Below are 24,044 nucleotides of genomic sequence, written 5' to 3'. Positions count from 1 at the left end.
AGCATTTCTCCTTTTGTTTGAAGAGTGATTTCATGTTTTATTAGGCAGATATAGAAAATTTGCAAGTCTTTAATGACTGGTACCATAAAATGTCTTCTCTTTACATTATTAGCACATTCTTTTTAAAGTGTGCCAGTTGTCCTCGTTAGGCAGTTGTGATTGAGTAGGGGTGTGGGGGCTTTCAGAGCAGTGCAGAAGAACAATACCTGGTAATAAAATACAATATGAAAGAATGAGACAATTCCCAGGCTTTTAAACATATTTAATAAATTATCTGAATTAAAATTCCTTTTAATTTTGCTTGTACTTTCTAATACAGAAATGTTTTGCTCAGTGTAACTTTTTAAATCTCGAAGCTTTTGAATTTCGTATTTTGTGCTAAGTCATTTCTTAAAGGGTTGGTGGGGGTAAGGGATAAGAATCCTCTCAGACAGTCCTGTGGATCCTGTCCAGTTTCAGGAATTTTGTAACATCTGCACCTTCAGTGTGCTCTTTAGTACACATATAAATTTGAAATGCTGAAAATATAATTTTACAATGGAAATATTTTTAGTGTGATAAATTTATATTTCAATAATTGCTACAGTTAAAAGAAACTTCTGTAAAATTGATTGTGTAGAACTGAGATAAAACAGTTCTATTAAACTGAAATTGGGGACATATTAAAGCAACCTCATTGCACAAAGTACAGTTAGGAGAAGTGGCAACTGCTACATTACTCCTATCTTGAAGACTAAATTTGATGTCAGTTTGGTTGGTTAATGCCCGATGTTTGGGTTTTTTGCTTTACTAAAAATAAGTTTGGTGAATTATTTTGTACACAGTTTTGTTCTTAATGCCATTCCTTACTGTGTATCTCCAGTTCGTTGTTTTTACTAAAAATACAAATATGCTTAAAACATTAACACTCTTGCAGTATTTCCTTAAAATATTTCCCTGATGCTTACCCTCCCACATCCACCGCTCACTACTCATTAGCACTGGGACAGTATACAGGGACATAATGCATAGCCTCTGTCATCTGGCAATGAAGGTAATGACCAGTTGCTCATGGGTTGGATAAGACCCCTGGATGAGCCGGTTCTGGCCCACAGGCCATATGTTTGACACCCCTGAGTAGAGTTTCAGAAATTATTGCATTAGAAGCTGGAGGTCGAGCTCCAGTTAAGAGCCATCTTCAATGCCAGTAATGCTCAGAAAATAGTATTGAAATGACTAGACCCAGTTTAAGTTGTTAACAGTGAACTTCTAATGACTGTTCTGGTTCTCCTAATGACATATATTGAGGGAACAGCCATCTTCACTGGAAGACATAATAATGATATGTGCAACATTAATGGGTTTATTTAAAACCTCATTTACATATAAGGTTCTTTATAGACTTGCAAAGCATTAATTGGATGAAGAGAATGAGGATGTATATTTTTGGGTATATTAGACATTTGCTGTTATCATTATTGATACCTCAAGATTAATTTTCCTGTGAATTAATGCATATTGTTAAATGAAGCCTGTCACTGCAATTATAAGCACATGTAAAAACGTGAATTGAATTTAGTAAACCAGAGCGCAGTTGAAACAAAGTCAAGCATTTTCAGATTTCCATTGATTTTAAATGAGATTTAAATGTTTAAAATTTTGGCTTACTGTTAGTCATAAATTATTATTCCTATGAAAACCTATAGAGTAAAAAAGTCAGTGTACGAGCCAGCTAAAGCTAAATATTCAGCTAAAGCTTACATCTCTCCCATTGAAATCAATATGGTTTAGAAGTGTATAAACCTGATTGGATGTATCCTATGAGAAAATGTGGTTACTAATCAAGATTTTTCCTCATCTTTGTTCTTGCCACAGTTGGATCGAACTGAGAAAATAAAGAATTGCCAGAATCCTCAGTTTTCAAAAAAGCTGCTGATTGATTATTATTTTGAAAAAGTGCAGAATCTGAAACTTGGAGTATATGACATTGATAACAAATCTTATGACTTAAGTGATGATGACTATCTTGGAGGGGTTGAGTGCACATTGGGACAGGTATTGGAAAAATCATTCCATGCACTGGGTTAGCTTGTATACTTTTTTTATATAGTTAAGTCCTATATGTGAAAACAGAAACTGAAGAACCAGGAGCTTTTAGAAAGTTAAGGACAGTAGTTGTACATTTCTCTTCCTTTTTGGGTGCAGACTCCCTGGGCCTTATTGATTGCAAGGATGTTAGCTTGGATGTGACAGGCAGAAGTGGTTAGCAGCTTTAAACCACTTACCTGTGTCGATATGATTGTTCCTATGCAACTAATTCCCTGACAGTATTATTCTCAATCTCATCCTTAAAATGCAAGCAAACCTTCAGATAGCATGACAGAGATTTAACAGAGATTTGTTGGCATCGGGCATGTGGACAACTTGTTTGCTCTGCTTGTTTGTTCCTGTTCCTCCTGCTCTGGTGTGAGCAGAACCTGATTAACACTTTCCAGTTTGATCAGACTGCAGTTTGCCATGACAATTGAAGTCTATTGGGCCACTTGGTATTTGTTTACTCCCTGCAAACCAGGATTCTAAACTGAGGTTAAATTGAGGTATAGAATCCCTGTTTATGAGAAGAATAAGTTCTAATGCTCCAGCCACCTGCATTCACACACCAGTGCAAACTGAAGCCTGATCAGGTTCACAGTGTGATGTAATGCTACATTAGTGTATGATCTTAATCTGCTATGTTGAGTGTATGTTAATAGACAGCTGCTTTATGGTTAAATGTCTGCCTTGGAGTTTAAGATGTCTTAAGAAGATAGCTTTGTATATTGGGAAAGGCTAATGAATCTCAGACCCGCATTTTAAAACCTCATAAGGTAACTGTACTACTTTTTTTTTCTTGTGGCTTTCCTAACTTGTACATTTTTTTTCTTTGGTCTGTAGATCGTGTCAAGCAAAACAATAATTCGACCTTTAGAATTAAAGAAAGGAAAACCTGCAGGAAAAGGCACCATTACGGTAAAAACTCTAATGTTTATAACTTATGAATGCATTTAAGAAGTAAATTTTTATTGCTACTCCACTTTGCTAGCACAAGTTTCATTTGGCTGACAGAAGAGCACCTCTGGATACAACCCAGTGGCCAGTATCCAATCATGCATGCATTAAAGGCATGCAGTCTTTTTTCTGTGTTACTCTCCATTTCTACATCTCCTTCCAGTTGTCCTACTTTTTCTTCTGTCAGTGAAACTGTGCTTGCAAAAGACAGAGTGATTTCACCCTCTTCCCTCTCCTCCCTTAGCACCTCACCTATGGTACCTCATAGGTCTCACACTGATTTTTCCTGTGGTCTGAAGGGGCTGCAGGAACAGAGAGCAACATAAGAAATTCAGTGTTCTGTGCAAACATGATTGAATGCAGGCCAGTATGTATAACATGTAGACACTGCACCCAGTAATTCTAGTTTTCTTTAAGATCACAGCATTTCCAGAAGTTGCTTGTAATATTCTTTAATGTCTGTGGCTTCGCCATTTGGATAAAACCTTATTTTTTAAAAAACACACCCTTTCCATCACTGTACATAGAGAAGACCCAACCTTCCAGAAATACTGCCAAGGAAATACCTCAAATGGTGTTCCTAGTACCTTTTCTGCCATTGTTTGAATTTTCTTATGTCCAGTTTAGAAATGCTTCCCTTTGTTACATTTATTGTGAAGTACATTGATATGTTTGGTTATAAATTGCATTTTTGAATACTTTGAACAAATATTTTGTGCTGCAAATGATGCATTATTTAAAAAATATTTTCTGAAAAAGTGTTAAGAAAACATTTTCTTCAGATTTCTGCAGACGAGATTAAGGACACCAGGGTTGTATCTATGGAAGTTGAAGCTCGGAATTTGGACAAAAAGGTAACTGATGTCAAGAATGTAACTTTTTACCCCTGCAGTCAGTATATCAACTGAAAACTACTGTAGTTCTCATCTCTTAGATTTCTTCTCAGAGGCAAACCCATAATAAGTAACTTTTAAAATTTACTTCATTTATACCCCACCTTTCACCCCAATGGAGAAGGACCCAAAGCAACTTACGTGTTTCTCATCTCCTCCCATTTATCCTCACAACAAGCCTGTGAGTTTGGTTAATCTCAGTGTGAGTGACTGGGCCAAAGTCACCCAACAAGCTTCCATGGCAGAGTAGGGATTTGAATCTGTGTCTCCCAGATTCTAGTCTGACACTCTAAGCATCACGTCACACTGGTTCTCACACCCCACCAGCAGAAAAAGCATCTCTGAGATAAACCTCAAAGTTTTATTCTGTTCTAACAATTTGCTTGTGACTAGGATTGCTAGGTCCTACCTTGTCACCGACAGGGGGCTCTGGGTGGCATTCCAGGAGGGGGAGGGGATGTCCCCAATGCGATGATGTCACACATCAGTAATGTCATTGCATTGGGGATGCAGCCCCTTGGAAGGCGCCGGTGGCACCCACTTCCAAAACCATTTAAAGGGAACCTTCCCATTAAATGGTTTTTTGCAAACTCGCTTGGATTCGCCACTTGGAGTTCAGGCATGCAGTTGGCAGCTGTGCCATCCCTCCCCTCCTGCAAGATTTAAAGGGCCCTCCATCTGATCGGCAGGCTGACAGCGGACAGGAACCTGTGAAATTGGGGGATCCCCCGCCACCACCTGGGGACTGGCAAGCCTATTTGTGACATTATGGTTTTATATCCTGTTATTTAAAAAAAACACCAAAATCTTACTGATAAATATTTCTAAGCTGCTTTCTAGATAATCTCAAAGTGGTGTATATGATAAACATGCCAAGGAAATAATCTAGTTATCCCTTTATCAGTTTTATCCTCACAGCAGTCCTGTGAGGCAAGTTAGGCTGAGAGTTATTCTCCCAAGATCTACTTAATGAGCTTCATGTCTGGGTGCAGATCTGAACCCGGGTCTCCCTACTCATAGTCTGCCATTCAGACCACCATACCACACCAGCTCACAGCCATATAATAGTGTGGTATACAACAAGGTTATAAATTTAAAACAGAAACATAATAAAATAAACAATAGCTTGCAAAACATAGATATTAAAAGCCGGATCTGCAAGGAGTTGGGCCAAAGGTTAACCAGTTGGAAAGGAAATATTTTTAGATTTAGGAAATAGAACCAAAGGAGTTTGGCATACACCAAAAAGTAGGCTGTTACACAGATCTGGGGCAACAATGAAGAAGGCTGTTCTTTGAGTGGTGGTTGGTCTGGCCTTTCTATATACAGGAATGCACATCAAGGCCTTCTCAGTTAATCTTAAATCTGAGGATTAAATTTAGACCATGTACCTTAGTTCTTGTCAGTGTTGCATTAGTTCTCTTTTAGACAGCCATTGGTGATATCAACAAGAATCTGAATATGTAGTGTTGTATTTGTAAGATGAGTTTCAGGTGCTTTGCCAAGGAGAGCGATGGTTGTGTCAAGGCTAGGATAAGATAGGCAATGTAGACCTAATTTTAAAAACAGTTTCAAGTACAAGAAAAGACAACTTATATTGTGAATTGTTAAACTAGGAGTGGTAGAAATGAAAGGGGATGTAACCATAGCGATGTTATTAGGTTTCTGGGCATATAGGGTTGCTGACCTCGAGCCAGACGTCCTGGAATGTGAAGTTAAATGGGCCTTAGAAAGCATTACTAACAACAAAGCTAGTGGAGGTGATGGTATTCCAGCTGAGCTATTCAAAGTCTTAGAAGATGATGCTGTTAAAGTGCTGCACTCAATTTGCCAGCAAATTTGGAAAACGCAACAGTGGCCACAGGATTGGAAAAGGTCAGTATACATTCCAATCCCAAAGAAGGGCAATGCCAAGGAATGCTCAAACTATCGCACAATTGCACTCATATCACACGCTAGCAAGGTCATGCTCAAGATCCTACAAGCTAGGCTTCAACAGTACGTGGATAGAGAACTGCCAGAAGTACAAGCTGGGTTTCGAAGAGGTAGAGGAACTAGAGATCAAATTTCCAACATTCGCTGGATTATGGAGAAAGCAAGAGAGTACCAGAAAAAGATCTACTTCTGCTTCATTGACTATGCTAAAGCCTTTGACTGTGTGGATCACAACAAACTATGGCAGGTCCTTAAAGAGATGGGAGTACCAGACCACCTCACATGTCTCTTGAGAAACCTGTATAAGGGCCAAGAAGCGACAGTTAGAACCGGATATGGAACAACTGATTGGTTTCGCATAGGAAAAGGAGTACGACAAGGATGTATATTGTCGCCTTGCTTATTTAATATATATGCAGAGTACATCATGCGAAATGCTGGCCTAGATGAATCACAAGCAGGAATTAAGATTGCGGGGGAAAAGATCAACAACCTCAGATATGCAGACGATACCACTCTGATGGCAGAAAGTGAAGAGGACCTCAAGAGCCTCTTGCTCAGGGTAAAAGAGGAGAGCGCAAAAGTGGGCTTGAAGCTCAACATCAAAAAAACTAAGATCATGGCATCCGGCCCCATGACTCCTTGGCAAATAGAAGGGGAAGTCGTGGAAGTAGTGACAGACTTCACGTTCCTGGGATCCCAGATCACCGCAGACTGTGACAGCAGTCATGAAATTAAAAGACGCCTGCTCCTTGGGAGGAAAGCGATGGCGAACCTAAACAGCATGATAAAAAGTAGAGACATCACCCTGCCATACAAAAGTCGCAGTCATACATGACTACTGGGAATGGTATTCCCAGTAGTCATGTATGGCTGCGAGAGTTGGACTATAAGGAAGGCCGAGCGCAGAAGAATAGATTCTTTTGAACTATGGTGCTGGAGAAGACTCTTGAGAGTCCCTTGGACTGCAAGAAGAACAAATCAGTCAATCCTCAAAGAAATCAACCCTGACTGTTCCCTGGAAGGCCAGATAATGAAACTGAAGCTAAAATACTTTGGCCACCAAATGAGAAGGGAGCACTCACTGGAGAAGACCCTGATGCTGGGAAAGATTGAAGGTCAAAGAAGACGGGGACGGCAAAGGATGAGATGGTTAGACAGTGTCATCGATGCAGCGAACATGAAGTTGAGCAAACTTCAGAGGATGGCGGAAGACCGGAAGGCCTGGAGGGAGCTGGTCCATGGGGTCGCAAAGAGTCGGACTCGACTGTGCGACTGAACAACAAAGGGTTGCATTAAGCCTGGCCTAGACATACAGCAGAATGAAATTATAAAACAGGATGTACCACTTTAATCAGCAGGTTGGGTGGTTACATTTTTAAGGCTCCTCCATAAAAAAAAATCCCCATAAATAACCAAATAGCATGTCAGGGGGACAGGTTCTAGACTAACACTTTGCATTCTGTGCTAGGCTTTTTACTTAGGAAATCACTAACATGAAATTTGTAAAAAAAGTAATTTCTTACCTGAAGTATCTTTAGTGGGCATAATCTATTCTGTCACCTCATTCTGCTTATGTGTAGAGTAGACCATAACAGTGGAAGTGGCAATAAATGAGCAGATTAAGGATCTGGAAGAGAAGGGAATTATCTGACGCTTTCAAAGAAAGAAGTAGATATATTTGAACGTGAGAAGTATGTGTAGACGGCTTTATAAAGTGGTGTTTCTCTGGTTTACATGCTTCCCACAGAACTGGGTTTTAGTATATAATGCACTTCATACCTTCCCTTAGTTGAGAGTGGCTATTAGTTGTAGGGTCCCACTTTGGGACTTGATCTTCAAATGAAGAAGTTCTGAATATAATTGCAATTTAAAATGACGAGTATAAAACAGTGTCCCGCCACGGGTTCCTCCGCGGCCTCCCAGGCCGCTGCAGCGGGACTGGCGCAACCCGCACCGGACTTTCAGTGAACCCCAGAAGCCAGATCTCCCTGTGTAGAGGGTTCGGGGGGTGACGAAGGTTGCAGACACCGAGATATAGGAGGAAGCGCAGGTGAACAACTAGAAGGCCCTGGGGACCCCACCCCACTCCCTCCGCGGCGGCGGAGACCCCAAGGAAGGAGGATAAAAGAAGAGACGGGGCTGGAGAAATGGTCTGAGATGGACTCCTTTCCTCGGCCACCAACGCAAGGGGGACGTGCCCGATTTCGAGGGCGGGACAGCTGGAGAAGCCAGGCCTTACCCCAGAGAAAGAGTTTGAAGACGCCGCAGCAGTCCCTGCATGCCCAGGCTCAGGATGAAAGACACGGAGAGTTGCAAGAGGGCGGGACTAGGGGAGGAACTCACCATAGGGATGAGGGAAAAGGTGATGGGCAGGTTAAGGAAGCAGTAGAGTTGCTGGTGAAGGACAAGGGGGTGTCACTAAGGGGAGGAGGAAGAATAAAAGGAGGGAAGCTGGAGAGTGCCGGGAAGGATATCGGAGGTGTCTGGCTAGACAAGCGAGAGAGTCGAGAAGGTGGCTGTTGACCCCGAGGAAGAAGACTCAAGGAGTGACGCAACTCCCCGGCCCTTCCACGTCTGAGGCACTTGCTTCCCTCCTACATCCTCCGCCAACACGGCAGGTGGGCTTACAATGCCTGGGGGCACCCCAGAGCTCGACAAACAGAAATGAGCTGTTCACTAAGCAATTAAAATGTGTTGGAATGTTTTGCTTGTAGGAATAAGTAAAAGTATGTATTCAAGAAATCATAGTTATACTTTCTTCTGACCTATTGTTTGACTAAAGAATGAGGCACTTTTTTCCATACAGGATTTTCTGGGCAAATCTGATCCATTTTTGGAGTTTTATAAACAGAGCGATAGTGGGAAATGGCAGCTCGTCTACCGCTCAGAGGTAGGATTTCCACAGAGATTTAACCTTTTGTATATGATGAACTGTTATATCTAAATAGGGAGGGAGGATGTGTGAGTGTATAATACGTATTTTTGAATGGCTAAAAATTGAGTTTCTGCTGCTTCTCCTGCCTCCCTTAGTCATTCTCTTTTAGCTGATAATTTCATTCCCCCCCGATCCATAACACACAAATTGAGTGTTAAATTTCTTCTTTCTTCTCATATTTTCTCAGTTACAAAACCTTCCCAGCTTTGTAACAGCTATCAAATTCACCTATTCTTATCAAACGACAGCACTACTCTTTATTTCTCAGATTGCCTTTTCAATGCTGTTTTCTTGCTTCTCCTCTCAAATTTATACTTCTGTATAGCATTACAATATGGCTTCACTTGGATTGTTGTCGGAAGTTTGGATTGCTCCATCTCAAAAAGGGTATTGTTGCACTGGAAAGGGCAGGGATAAGAAATAACTAAACAATCAGTGGATTTCAGCACCTTTTTCTATGAGGAAAGGCTTAAAAATTTGGGGCTGCTTTGTTTAAAAAATGCAACTGAGAAGAAACATCAGGGAGGATGCTAAAATTATGAATGGTATAGAACAGTACAGAAAAAGCAGGTGGTGATTGTCCCCTCTCTCATTTTAGAGCTGGGGAGGGGGTCACTCAGTGAAATTACAGCAGTAGATTCAGAATGGATAAAAGAACATAATAACTAAGTAATAGTTCTGAGGACTAAATGGAACCTGTTTGAGAAATATCCCATTGAATACCAGAGTAGGGTTCCCAGCTCTGGGTTGGGAAATACCTGGAGATTTGGGGGGGGGTGGAGCCTGGAGAGGGCAGGGTTTGGGGAGGGGAGGGACCTCAGCAGGGTATGATGCCATAGAGTCCTGACGGTAGTTTGAAACGCCGAAAAATAGCAGAGACTCTGTTTCATTATATACAGAGTATTTACACTGGACACTGGAACATATATACAGTCCTTCGGAATCAAATCACTGTTCAAACTGACAAGGTGCTACGCAGACAAATGATCGCACAAAAGAGATGTGTAGCACAGTACAAGTCACAATATATATGTACACTGACCAATCAGGACATAGCAATTACATTTAGCTGACTCATGGTGACTGTTCCAGAATATGATGCAATCTGGCTGTCACCTGACTCCTGACTGTCACTTTAGATCAGTTAGATCTAACTGCTGTTCATGACTGACTGACAGCTTGCCAGTAATATATCAAATACTGTCAAGTCCACCCTCCAAAGCAGCCATTTTCTCCAGGGGAACTGGTCTTGCTCATCTGGAGATCAATTGTAATAGCATGAGAGCTCCAGGTGCTACCTGGAGGTTGGCAATCCTATACCAGAGTCCATGGGCATATATCATGTGAGGGCTGTTAACTTTCTGACCTGAATGTGTGCCTCTTTGGAGGCATGTGGGTGACAGTTGTTGAAAACTGGATGTTGGTCTGATCCCAGCAGCATTCTTATGTTTGGCCTTCCAATGTCTTCTCTTTCAAGTTTTGCTCACAAATTTAGTGCTTCTGATTACTTATAAGAGAGCAGATACGGTGAACTTGGGAACACTTACTTGGCTTACAGCTATAGAAGGTAAAAGATTATGCCAATTCCTCATAGCTGAACAAGCCAACAGGGATATCTGGAAGGAGCTCACAAATCTGGAACTGCTGCAGCTATTAAGTTGATCTAGCAACCAAAGTTTTTTCTTAGGCTCAGTCATCAGTTGAAATGGATTAATGGTACATGTTTAGATCTAAACCCGGTTTTCTGCCAGTGAAAGGTACTTCGCTTCTACCAGCACAAGGGGGGTGACTTTACCAGTTTCGCTGCTCTTACTACAGACCTAGAAGGGGGGAAGTTGCCAGCTGAGAGTGTACATTTGTCATAAAGTACTCATGGAAAATGGTGATTTAACAACAAAGGTTCTGTACAGAGGACTGGTGTGCCTTTTGCAATCTGTGTTGTAGGAATTATATTATGTCAAGCTTGACTGATGTTGGGATTTTTATTTTATTTTGTAGGTGATCAAGAACAACTTAAATCCTTGCTGGCGAAAGTTCAGTGTCCCTTTGCAGACATTTTGTAGTGGTGATTTCAATACACCAATCAAGGTGATAGTGATTATTCAATTTTTGCAGTGCTTTTTAAGACAAGTTAGGAAATGTAAATTCAAAACCTTTTAGTTGCAATTTGGTTTGGTTCTAAATCAAATGATAAATAATACCAAGCTGTAAATATATATCTAAAGCACAAATTGGTTTTGCATTATTTTTCTATTCAGCTATTTGATAAGAGTGTAAGTTCCCCCTTTTCCCATTACCCCTTTGTTTCCGAGAAATATGTTGCTTATGTTGTAGTAGACTGATAATGCTGGGAATAGTAGTACTATCAAGCATTCTTTACATTCTTCACTTAACCAAGCAGGAGCCTTCTTCTTTTTATTTGAGTTTCTGAGAATTTGACTGTAGCTGGATTTCAGTCTAGATCACGCTGCTTCTGTATATTCACTGCTAACAACACCCGTCTGAAAGTAACATTGTTTACTAGCTTCCAAAATGCAATCCTACACTCTTAAGAAATGTGTTTTTCTTGAAGACCAAGATCATGAAGGCTCAAATATCACCTCGTGTTTTCCAAAGTAAGTCTTGTAGCATTGTTGGTTCTGAGAGGCAGCTTGAAAATATGACCTGAGTGTTCTAGAATGTCATTTGGAGGCCCCTGATTGGTTTGGAAAAATTAAGATTTTTGTGGCCTAATTCACAGAAACAGAATTTTCATACCCCCCAAAAAATCTAAAGTACAGTGGTATACTTCCACTTCTTTTTTTCTTATTTTACCTCAGAGCAACTTGTTCAGTTGCCTAATAATCTTAATTAGTTGATGTTCACAAATATTGTCTTCTAATATACTGTGCAATGTTCTGTATAAGTTCATACTTTCAGTAAAGTCTTAGAAGAACCTTAAGTGAAAATAAGGAAAGAAGCTTTGACTTTATTCAGCTGCCCCCCCCACCACCACCACCTGGTCAACAGAAGAAGTCTATAGGGATCCATTCCCTTGATCTTGAAAGGCACTTGGAGAGGTGGCAGTTGCTTCATGGGCTGCATATCCTGATTAGTTAAGGCTACTTAGGAGAATCTGGGTCATATATCTGAAACAGAGTGTTAGGTTCCCTTGAGGAAAGCAAAGATGTCGAGCTTCCTCTAAGGGCAAATTGCTTCTCATGATCAGGGGAAAAAATGAATATTGAGGATCCTTTCAGCTGTTTGTTCATACCTTCCCTTTTAAGTGTGGCTGGGTGATTTGGCTTTTAAGTGAGTTTGGATCAGATTGTGTCTTGGATGTGGTGGAACAGATTGCACTGGGCCGACAGAAGAAATATGAACCCAGTAAGCTAGATGGAATTGCAGAGTGTTGTAGCACAACTCTGGCAGGCGAAAATGGATCTTCCTGTAAGGTGGCTGTACCTCTTACCTATCTGGACATTCCCAGAGGGTAGTGATAGATTCTGTGACTTCTGCCCAGGTTTTTCGGGAGTTTTTTTCTGTCTTCCTCCATACTTGAACTCTGGGCTGGCTGAAGTACAGAAGTTTCAACTGAACACTTTCCCTATGAGGAAAGGTTAAGGCGCTTAGGGCTCTTTAGCTTGGAGAAACGACGACTGAGGGGTGACATGATTGAGGTTTATAAGATTATGCATGGGAAAGAGCAGGTAGAGAAAGAGGTACTTTTCTCCGTTTCTCACAATACAAGAACTCGTGGGCACTCCATGAAATTGCTGAGCGGTCGGGTTAGAACGGATAAAAGGAAGTACTTCTTCACCCAAAGAGTGATTAACACTTGGAATTCACTGCCACAGGAAGTGGTGGCGGCTACAAGCATGGACGGCTTCAAAAAGGAATTAGATAAGCATATGGAGCAGAGGTCCATCAGTGGCTATTAGCCACAAGGTATAGATAGGGACTCTGGGGCAAGTGATGCTCTGTCATCTTGGTGCTTAGGGGGGCCAACAGTGAGAGGGCTTCTAATGTCCTGGCCCCACTGGTGGACCTCCTGATGGCACTGTGTGATACAGAGTGTTGGACTAGATGGGCCTTTGGCCTGATCCAACATTGGCATCTCTTATGTTCTTATGAATCATCAATTAGTGAACGGACAACCACCAACTTTTGTTTCTTGTCTCAGGGGACACAGGCATGACAGTCTTTTGAGTGGGATTGCTTTAGTTTTGTGATGCACTGACTCTCGGAAAACTGAAAGTAAATCCATGCAGGACAAGAGTGATGCTGGTTTGTTAGTTATGTGATTGTGGGACTAAAAGGCCTAACTGTTAACTCATGGGGTGTACCTCCTGTCTGGGTTAATCAGATCTGCAGCTTGGCAATTTTCTTGTCACCAGTTTGATGGGTGCATGGATTTTCAAGGGATGACCAGGATCGCATTTTACTTACATTTGGTGAGGAAGCCGTAGGTTTTTTCCCTCATTTGTGCTGAAAGGCTTGGGTTTTTTACTAGTATTTCATAGTGACTATGTAAGATGCACACTATTGGCTTGTGTGTGTTTTTACCTAGAGGATTGCAGTCCTAATCCTGCTTCACGGAATGTTGGCTGTATAGATATTAATAGGACTTCCACTGCATCCAAGAAAATTTATTTAGAAGGAAGGAGGAAGTCAACCCCTTTTGCATGAAAGAAACAAAAGCTTGCTTGTGTGGAGTAATACCTGGCAATTTCCTCTTGCCACAGTGCCCAGCTGGCATCCTAGGTTTGCTTGAGAGTCCCCTGAGCCTAAGAAATGGTTTGAGCTTAACTGAGAAGAAGTAGGTAGTAGATCCCTTCTGCACACTCACTCTGTTCATGGAAAGGTTAAATCCAGTCTGTTGCATTTTCATTGTGTTGCAGGTGAGCGAGTACAACAGAGTAGTTAATGATGCCTTTAGTTAATGTGCAACCATCATTCAAATTTCTTGAGCCCCAGATCCACAGCAGTGTTGTTGAGTCCAATATTCCTTCTATTCCTAACACTTCACACTAATTCAGTGACTTAGTATAGACACTCAGGTCACATTTCATTTGGCTTTTGAATATGAGCTTTGCAGTTTTATGCATGCATGGATCTTTTCAGGAATGCCTGTCCATGCAAAGTTCTTGAAACAAATTAGAATTTTGGATTATATAGTTTAGTCTTAACATATTTCCATGTTAAGGCTCCTGTTTGCTTTTGGTGGGGGTTTTTGTGTGCTATCTTATAGTTCCTACAACTTCTCCCTAAAAATTCTTTTTACAAAGGGCACACTCAAGGCTTAGTTTGTGCTTCTGTGTTTCAGTTGAGTGCTTTATTTTCTACAACTGAATTATCTCTCACTTTAGCCTTGGAGTAGACTTTTCTCCATTGTCTATCTTGTTTGCATATGAATTACTGTTTCATTGCAGACTAGACAGGTGAGTACCTCTACCTCTCTTCAAGGACTCATATTTGGGTATCTCTCTTGCTATCAGGTATCAGTTAGTGATATGGATGACAGCAGCAGTTCAGATTTAATAGGGGAATTCACATGCATCACTGCAAAGCTGTTGGAAACAAGAGATCAAGTGGTGAGCAGCAGTATTTCTCATTGTAAAATTCTCTTTGTCCATTTCCTACTGTTTCTTTCCTTTCAGGTGCACTGTACAGATTATGATAGTGATGGGTCACATGATTTGATAGGCAGTTTTGAAACTAACCTATCCCAACTACAGAAGGCAGGTGGCAGCTCTCCGGTGAGCTTTTCCTTTTCCTTTTATTCATTAGAGTGGGGGGGGGGGCAACATGGTGCCTCTGGGCATCATAGTGCCTGCTGACACCACCAAGTATGTTTAGAAAGTGGGTGGAGTCAGGTGAGGCTCTTGCTCAAAGCATCTTTTTATTGCCCTTGCAGAATAAATTAACACTGCTTCACTGGCAGCTGCATTGGTATTCTCCTCTTTCCCAGTGCATTTCTTAAGTTACCCCTCATATTCCCTGCACTTGGACTTCCTCTGGGTGTGTGCGTGGCTCCACCTCCTGTGGCAGCCATTTTGTGGCTGTGCCTGCCACCTTGTGTCAGAGTTCCAGAGCTGCCCACAGGCTTATTGCTTATTGCCATTGCTTATTGTAAAGATTTTCTAGCAAATTCCATTCACGTTCATTTCTCTATTGATTCACATAGTCAATAAATAGCATTCTGTGTTGTATAGTTCCCCAAAGGATTTGAGTGCAGTTGTTCCTTCCAAAGACATTTTACATGTCTTAGTTCATATTCCGTGTACCAGCAGTTATGGAAATAGAATAGGAGAGTAATATGCCAAGTCACGTGCACACTAGTCTAGCATGTCTCAGAAGAGAAAATTAGCAGGTGTTTGAGTTGCATGGCAAATTTGGTGCTCACTATTGTAGGTCCAAATTCCATGCATTGATGCAGATTTTTTTCTGCCCAGTAGTGATCAAAATTTTGTGTATGCATTGTGGTGGGTGGTCTGTCTGTCCAGTAGACGCTTAAGACAGATTCTACTCTGTCCACAGAACAAGTCTGTCTTGATTTTTATCTTATCGCTCTTTTGACCTAGGGTATTTCCTCAGATGAATATCTTGTCCTGTGCCACAGAACATTATTATTATTTTATTCGATTTATATCCCACTCTCCCCCAATAGTAAAGTACGTTGCTGTCCTTACCTGGTTGTATATTTTTAAGTAAAAAAAATTGTTTGGTTTCACAATACTGCTAAACCTGCAGGTAGCAGGTCCACCTTTTAATGGTGAAAACAGGTATATTCTCATGTAATTTTTAATCTCATGTTAGTGACTGAATCAAAGAATACAGGTGTTTTCTTTTTAGTCCTTAATCTCATTGTAAAAAAGACATTAGGTTTTGTGCAGGTCTTCCGCCATCCTCTGAATAGGTTGGGATAGGTTAGGATATACATCTGAATAAAAAAACCACACTCATTATGTCTAACACACTAGTGACTGTCATAGGAATTGCAGCACTTTCCAGATGACTGTCAGACCTGCACTTTCCAGATGACTGGCTAGAACTCACGTTAAAAATTTAGTTAGCCATCTGCTATAAATAAGCGATTGGCGTAACAGGACCTAATCATTTGAGTTAAGTGCCCTAGTGGAACAAGACTTAAGAAAGGTGGGTTTTGTTTTTTGGCCTGGAGGAGAGCTATATGGGTCCAAATAAAATGGTTAGACAGTGTCATAGAAATTCTATGAAATTGAGCAAACTTCAGAGTACGGCGGAAGACAGGAAGGCCTGGCGTGATCTGGTCCATGGGGTCGCGAAGAGTCGGACTTGACTGTGCGACTGAACAACAACAACAATATCCTAAAATACTAGGTATGTTTATAAAAATCCACAGTATTTAGCCACTAGTATCCTAATGGCTGTTAACATACTGGGCATAGAGCAGTTTTCTAATCAATTTAGATAATCCCAGAAAAATAATCCTAGGTTGCCAAAAATTAATTTCTAGTAAATTAAAATGAATCTTTACATAAAATCCCCAGTATATTTGTGTTGCTGTTGCATGCATAGATCTGTTTTCTGTGACACATTGCAGTCTGTTGGCATATACATTTGGTGAAGAGTAAATGGTAAAGAAGTTAAAATAGTTTTACTTTTGCACCTAGAAAGGGTTACCTTTTCTCCCCTAATTGTTGAAGCTTAGCAAAAGTAATACCGTGGCGTTTATTGACAATATAAAGTCTTAGCTCAGCAATTTTTCTGTTATATGTTTTCCCCCTATAGGTAGAATTTGAGTGTATTCACCCTGAAAAGAAGAGAAAGAAAAAGAGCTACAAGAATTCTGGCATTGTTAGGGTGAAATCTTGCAAGGTAAAAACACTTCTTGCAAGGGAGCTGGTTATTCTATCACTGTGGGGAAGAAATTGTAATAGTTATTGTTTTGGGGTTTGTTTTTTTTAGATTGAAACAGAATACTCTTTCCTGGACTACATCATGGGAGGCTGCCAGATTAATTTCACTGTGAGTTAGTCATATATTTACATGTCTTTTTTCTAATTTAAGACCACAGTTGAAGCATTCCTCTGTTCCAATGGAAGGGCCATAGTTACTTATAATGGACAAAAGCTTCTAGTGTCCTTGCCCCACTGGTGGACCTCCTGATGGCACCTGGTATTTTTAGCCACTGTGTGACAGAGTGTTGGACTGGATGGGCCGTTGGCCTGATCCAACATTGGCTTCTCTTATGTTCTTAAATTGAGTAATGGTCTTTCTTTGCTCATCCTTTTCTGGAAAAAATGGTTTCTTTACTTCCTTGTGTTCTTTATTTTTTTCCCTTTGTTCAGGTGGGTATAGATTTCACTGGCTCCAATGGTGATCCAAAGTCTCCTGATTCTCTTCACTACATCAGTCCAAATGGGATAAATGAATATCTTACCGCCATCTGGACTGTGGGGAACGTGATCCAGGATTATGATACGTATGTCAAGTCACATTTAGTTGATCCAGCTATGAACTTCCAACACAGTTGTAGGCTATGAGTTGTGCTATGTATTGCTTTGTCCTATTGACCTTAATATCTTATAGCTGACTATACTATAATTGAGTCCTGCATGCAATAGACTGTAGTTCTTTTGTTTGCTGTTCTTGAAAATAAAGGACTGTTTCTGATTCTGAATCACTATGTAGAAGCTGCAGGCATTCCTATTTTAATAGCTGCCAGTCTTTCCCATGGATTGGTGGTGACTCAGGAATGCAAGTTCTTCCTGACGAAAGAGCCAAAAATACAGCAGCAGAATTTAATTTGCGTTCATTTTACTGAATCTGCACTGAAAACAAAATGAAGATAACATAGCTGATCTCCCCCCCCCCTCCTTTTTTCAGAGACAAATTGTTCCCTGCCTTTGGGTTTGGTGCTCAGGTTCCTCCAGACTGGAAGGTAGGTTTCTTAATACACATATTTTTAATTGTTATTTAGGAGTGGCCATCTTAGCCGTTACAGAAAGCAGTAGTAAGACTCCCGTGCACCTTTAAGTCTGGTCTAGTTTTTTAATTTAAAGTGTGTAATATCTCATCAACAGAGACAAGTGGAACTGTTAGCTACAAGCTAGGGAAATCAGTTGATGGAATATTTAGACAGGAACAAACTTTGAAAGGAGCATTGATCAATAAAGATAATACATGAAAAAGTCAAAGATACAAAAAAAAAGTTACTCAGCCGTTATAGTGTAAGAAGAAAACTGTAATCCCTGTTAGGTCATCATAGGCCTCGGCCACACGGGCAGGAAATGGGGGGGGGGGGGGGAGGCGTGGCTGTTTGCCCTGAAGCAATCTAATGCGCGACTGTGCGATCAGGCATCGGGTTGAGGTCCCGTCGAGCTCCCGTGGTTAGGGGGGAGGTGCCGATCACATGACGTGGCAAGGAAGCGGAGCGGCGCGGCAAACGGGGTTGTGTTGTTTTGTTTTTTTTAACTGAAATATGCGCATGCTCTGTTGGGTGCTTGTGCGCATCCATGGAGACTTGGGGGAAAAAAACCTTTTTGCGAGGGGACATGGGCAGGCGTCGGAACTAACACCGGAAACGCGATCAGACGCCCGCCCTTGCCCCGCGGTTTCCGGAAACTAGTACCTCCGAGGTACTAGTTTTTTACCCCGCATCTTCGGCGGGAAGCCTCAGGTGCGCCACGGGAGCTCTACGCTTCCCAGATGTGGCGGTGAGATCACGCCCGGAAAATCCGCCTATCTTCCGTCTCTCTAGCGTGCCTAATGCTCCGTGTGACCGGGGCCATAATTAATTTAGTCAGATTTCTGGATAAATTCCTGTTTCTCTTCCACTTATTCTCTGCTCAGAGATCTCTGATGGAATGACCAGGGTGGCTAAAGCATTCATCCTCAATAGGCTTTTTTGAACTTTGACCAGTTTATGGCTGTTTATTGTTTCTCGCAAACCAGCCCTTTCTGCTTATGGATAGACTGCAATATCACTTGTAAAGCACAGCATATGATTATATGTGTTACTTGTTAGAATGATTTCAATATAGAATACAACAGGTTGTTTTTACGTGGTGTTGCGTTGTTTATTCTAGTGTTACCCACAGCGTTCCCAGTTTTTATTTCATTATGTTGATCAGTGGGCACAACTGGCACTTTGTTCTGTTGCCTGAGCTCATGTCTTGATGTGATCACACCATGATCCTGAAGCCTCTTTAAGTTAAGGGGCTGTTTGTATGCTGTAACTGGTTTACCTCCCACTGAGAACTGAAGGTGTTTACAAGAGGTGTTCTGTTGCTTCTTTTTATGTTGCATATTTATTTTTAAGTGTTTTGGTTATATCTGACTGCAGCTGATTTGATGATTTCCTCAGGTATCACATGAATTTGCACTGAACTTTAATCCTACAAATCCTTATTGTCAAGGTCAGTTCAGTAACAAGATTTTTTTTATAAATAGTGAGTTACGTGGCATTATCTTAATATACAAATGGAACTGTGGTTCTTTTAAGAGATTCTGTCGGGGGGGGCAGTCTAAGGGTTGGATCCAGCCATCTTTTTTGGTCAATCTTGCCCAGTTCTCCTCACCTTACTACAGCTGTCCCATGTGTCCTTTATCCATACAGCCCCCATGATTCCCAGGACAGCCTTTTTGATGGCCACAGGAGGAGCCCCCCTCCCCATCTCCTTTTTTCATCAGCCCAAACCTGGTTAGATAAATTAGGACAGAGGACACTAAAAATTGAAACTGTTACAGTATTACCAAAAAGAGATAAAGAGCATGAGAAAGGGTGTAGGTAGAGGAACAGAGATTAGCTGACATGAAGAAAGTCAGGAATATGTATTGCCTGACGTAGCCAAGACTTATAGTTGGGGCTTGTGTCTTCCAAGTATCCTTCTGCTTCTGCACCAGAGGGAGCATTCCTATCTTCCCCTTCCCAAGAACCATTTGGTTTCTTAAAAATAGGATTGTTTTGTACATATAAGGCTCATGTTAGTTATACAAAACATGTGGGTTAGAATGGTTAATTATGAAAGCTGGGAAAGAGCTTTGTGGTCTGTCCTTATTAATTAAAGTAGATTGGGCTTCCCCAGTGTTGCTGTTTATAGTGGCATTGCTAGTAAAGCAGCACTATAGCTGTTAGCATTCATGAGTAGTGTGTTTTGAGACACAAAGGCTGTAGGCCTAAGAATTCTTTTCTGGGAGTCAGCTGCAGTGAATATAGTAGGGCGTACATTTTCGTATACCTGCATAGGATTGTTGCCAAAGTGCATTATTTCCCAGATATCATGTCGGAGCCTGAATGGAGATGAGTAATAAAGACAGAGATTGCTTCTCCTTTCTTGAGCCCTGATCTGGATAGCCCAGGCTCGCCAGATATCATCAGATCTCAGAAGCTAAGCAGGGTTGGCCCTAGTTAGAAAGTTCAATGGGAGATCACCAAGGAAGTCCAGGGTCATGACGCAGAGGCAGGCAATGGCAAACCATGTCTGAACATCTCTTGCCCTGAAAACCTCACCGATCGCCATAAGTCAGCTGTGATTCTTTTGATTCTTTTGCAGCAATGCCATATTTAAGCAGCATTCACGTGCACAAATATCCAAATATCATGTAGTAATTCTTGCTGTTTCACATTTCAGGAATCCAAGGACTTGTGGATGCCTATCGCCAGGCTCTACCACGAGTTCGTCTCTATGGGCCAACAAACTTTTCTCCAATCATAAACCACGTTGCTAGGTTTGCCACTGACTCTGCTCAGCAAAATACTGCTTCTGTGAGTCTGTTCACTTTAATCCCTTTTTTTATGCTTTTACTTTTATATAATGGAGGCTTTTATATAATGGAGATTGAGGGAAAAGATTTTGTGACAAAGCTACAAGACCCAGAATACTAATATTTGTTTTCTACTTTAAGGCTGCAATCTCATAAACACTAAATAATCCACTTTCAATCCACTTTCAGTCCACTTTCAAATTGAATTTTGCCAGTTCACACAGTAAAAATCCAGTTGGAAAGTGCATTGAAAGTGGATTATTTAGTGTGTGTGACCACAACCTAAATCCGTCTATGAGCAAATAGAAAAACAAAAAACAGGGTCCTCTTTCTTGTCCTGCAGTCCTTGCAGTGACTCTCCCAGCACTAGAGCTTTGTTTACAGTTATTTTTAACTGTATTTGGAAGTTAAACTTTCACTGACTGATCTAATTCCTTGCAGCAATACTACGTCTTGCTGATAATCACAGATGGGGAGATCACCGATCTGGACCAAACCCGGCAAGCCATTGTGAATGCCTCCAAACTGCCCATGTCTATTATTATTATTGGAGTTGGCAGTGCTGAGTTTAAGGCCATGGAATTCCTGGATGGAGATGATGGTGTCCTAAAGTCCTTGGCAGGAGAGCCGGCTGCAAGAGATATTGTTCAGTTTGTGCCTTTCAGAAAATTCCAGAATGTAAGTTGTGAGTGTTGAATTAGAGCAAACTCTGGATGAAAAGCTTGCTATGGCTAAGCATGCTTAGTGTCAGTGAAGGTGTAGCATTGTACCATGGATGACACAATAAGAGGGAGGGGAGAAAGTTTGCAGCTCATCCCCCCCCCCACACACACACACAGTGGATCTCTTAACCAATTGGGAATGGTAATTCTACTTCAGGCTCTAGTATTTTGCAGCCTGCTGAAAGTCTTATTATGTAAAATTCCTTACTTAATAGGAAATGCACCTGGCCAATTTTAAGAGATTTATCCTGGCTGCCGATTTGTTTCTGGGCAGAATATAAAGTTTTGGTTATTACCTGCAAAGCCCTCACCAGCTTGTGAAGAAGATGTTTGAAAGACCATCCCTTCCCATTTTAGACTTCCTAACCGCTGAGATCTGGATTTGAGGCTTGTTCTGTGTGTGGAAGCAAATTGGGTGAGAATCAGAGCCTGTAGATTGGGATAGTCCCTCTCCACCGCAGTTCACCTGGCACCAAGCCTGTTGAATTTTGGGCATGAGATAAAAATACTTGTTTTCTCAGCATTTTAGTGATTCTGGTAATTTTCTTTTCTTTTTTTGTGTGCAATTGTGGTAAGCTTGAAAACGAATGCTTCTAGTTGTATTTTATATTGCTTCAGGGCTTTTTCTCTGGGGAAACACACCAGATCAGAGTTCTGGAACCTCTTCATCAAAATTCTTATTAAAATGTTTTAAAAGTTTTCAGTATACAGATTGAAAACTTCATTTCCCTTTTGAGAGTTCCAGCACCTCTTTTTTATATTTGGTTTTATGATTTTACATTTTATATTTTGATTGTTTGAGATTTTATATTTTGATTGTTTGAGATCCGATTGGGATTTGTCTCAGGAGCAGTGCTTCAAAGCGCAGGACATAGATGTTTTAAATAGCACTGTGAAAAGTTGATTAAAATAACTTCCAAGCCCAGCTTTGGAAAACGTTGTTTCCTCCCAGTCTCATCTTACCATATTGCTGTATTGTACCATACGCTCCAGTTTCAAATCAAAGAACTCTTAGGAAAGTGTCCAAATTGTTTCTGAAACATTTTGTGCATATTAGTGTCACCAGCTACTCTGTCTATTGCTCAGTAAGGAATATAAATGAGGTCCTTTCACGACATCAAATCCAGCTGTTTTTCCATTAAAGCAACTCCCCATACCTCTCTCTCTCTCTCTTTTTTGGACCCTGTAATGCCTATGAGAGACCTGAATATTATACTTTCCAACAGAGGGAATCATTGGGTAGGACCACAGTATTTGGATAGCTTATCTCTCACTTTGCATCACCAAAACTTACTGCCTGGAACTTCTTTAAATTAGCAACTTCTGTTTTCTTTACAATTATTATTGCATCCCTTTTTAAATTAAAAAGAAGAATGTTTCACAGTGCGTCTAATCTTTGGGGTAGGGCTTACTTGCCTTCCGTTTTTCCTTGTATTGTAGGATGTAGGATACAGGAGCTTCTGAATGTGTTTTAGAACACTGATTTCTTTCTTTCCCCTCTGCAGGCTCCTCGCGAGGCTCTTTCTCAGACAGTCTTGGCAGAAGTTCCCAAGCAGCTGGTGTCCTACTTCAAGATGGTTGGCCTGATCCCTGTGAAATTACCTTCAGAAAAACCAACATAAAACAAAGGCTTTTATTTTCATTTACAAAGGAAAGGAAGAGTCTTGTATCTGCCACTCTCTGATCAACATATTACTAGTCCTATTCCTTTGGGAATGTATTGTATCTCAAGTTATCTACATATGTATTAGGAAAAGGTATATTTCCAGGCAATATATTATTAGTGTTCTTGGCTATTTGGAGAATAATGATAATCTTGGATCACTTACTCTGGCCAGAAATGTCTGAACTCTGTACACTTGCACATGCTGTGCAACCAAGGCCATGTTAACCATTAGGCTGATAAGGGTTTTTTTGGGGGGGGGCATTTCCCAGCTCAGCCACAAAGTTCATTCAGTGACCTTGAGGCAATCACTGTCTCTCAGCCTGACCTACCTAGAAGACCACACAGAAAAGGGAAGAACTTTGTCTGTGCCCTGAGCATGAGATAAAAATGTGGAATCCATAGGTAGACTGAAGGTCAATAGTGGTATTAAAGCTGAAGGATGCCATCATGTGGTTTATACAGCTCCCTCAGGGTTGCCAACTCTGACCTGGGTAATTCCTGGAGATTTGGGGGGTGAAGCCTGGGGAGCGAGCTCAGTGGGGCACATAATGCCCTAGAAAGCCCACCCTCCAAAAGAGCCACTTTCTCTGGGGGAACTGATCTCTGTCGTCTGGAGACCATTTGTAATTCCAGGAGATCTCCAGGCCCCACCTGGAGTCTGTCAGCTCTACGTTCTCTTGCTGCCAATATTTAAGGCAGTTTGGTGTCGTGGTTGAGTGCGCGGACTCTAATCTGGGAGAACCGGGTTTGATTCCCCACTCCTCCACTTGCACCTGGCTGGATGACCTTAGGCAAGCCATAGTTCTGATAAGAGCTGTTCTTGAAAAAGAGCCGTTTCTGTCAAGAGCTCTCTCAGCCCCACCCACCTCACAGGGTGTCTGTTGTGGGGAGGGGAAGGGAAAGGAGACTGTAAGCCGCTCTGAGACTCCCTTGGGTAGTGAAGGGTGGGGTATAAATCCAATCTCTTCTCTCTTCATCTTCATGGCAGGGAAAAGCCACCTTGTTGGGACAAGTTTTGGGGCTTCTTTAAAAGGCCATCTCCAGGTCCAAGACGCCTTCCAGTGGCCCTCACACCAAACACAGTGCTTCCTTTATGTTCGCATGCGCCCATGCACCTTCCTAGAGGAAGAGCG

General features: G+C 41.3%; 1 protein-coding gene across 1 annotated transcript in view; it reads left to right on the top strand.

Moving 5' to 3' along the window:
* The window catches only part of RBM12 (RNA binding motif protein 12), a 60,812-nt gene extending 37,576 nt beyond the window's left edge, over nucleotides 1–23,236 (top strand). The window contains 14 exon segments of the mRNA XM_015408220.1: nucleotides 1,855–2,034; nucleotides 2,914–2,988; nucleotides 3,810–3,881; nucleotides 8,665–8,748; nucleotides 10,792–10,881; nucleotides 14,433–14,531; nucleotides 16,546–16,632; nucleotides 16,723–16,782; nucleotides 17,106–17,239; nucleotides 17,644–17,698; nucleotides 19,124–19,175; nucleotides 20,391–20,524; nucleotides 20,965–21,201; nucleotides 22,751–23,236. Coding sequence (XP_015263706.1) covers nucleotides 1,855–2,034; nucleotides 2,914–2,988; nucleotides 3,810–3,881; nucleotides 8,665–8,748; nucleotides 10,792–10,881; nucleotides 14,433–14,531; nucleotides 16,546–16,632; nucleotides 16,723–16,782; nucleotides 17,106–17,239; nucleotides 17,644–17,698; nucleotides 19,124–19,175; nucleotides 20,391–20,524; nucleotides 20,965–21,201; nucleotides 22,751–22,867 — 1,476 coding nt within the window. The 3' untranslated portion in view covers nucleotides 22,868–23,236.
* Nucleotides 23,237–24,044: the final 808 nt, after the last annotated feature.

The sequence above is a fragment of the Gekko japonicus genome, unplaced genomic scaffold, assembly GCF_001447785.1.
Source record: "Gekko japonicus isolate JY-2015 unplaced genomic scaffold, Gekko_japonicus_V1.1 scaffold211, whole genome shotgun sequence".
NCBI lineage: Eukaryota > Metazoa > Chordata > Lepidosauria > Squamata > Gekkonidae > Gekko > Gekko japonicus.
The sequence above is the reverse complement of the archived record's forward strand: the minus strand, read 5'-3'. Positions and strand labels throughout refer to the sequence as shown.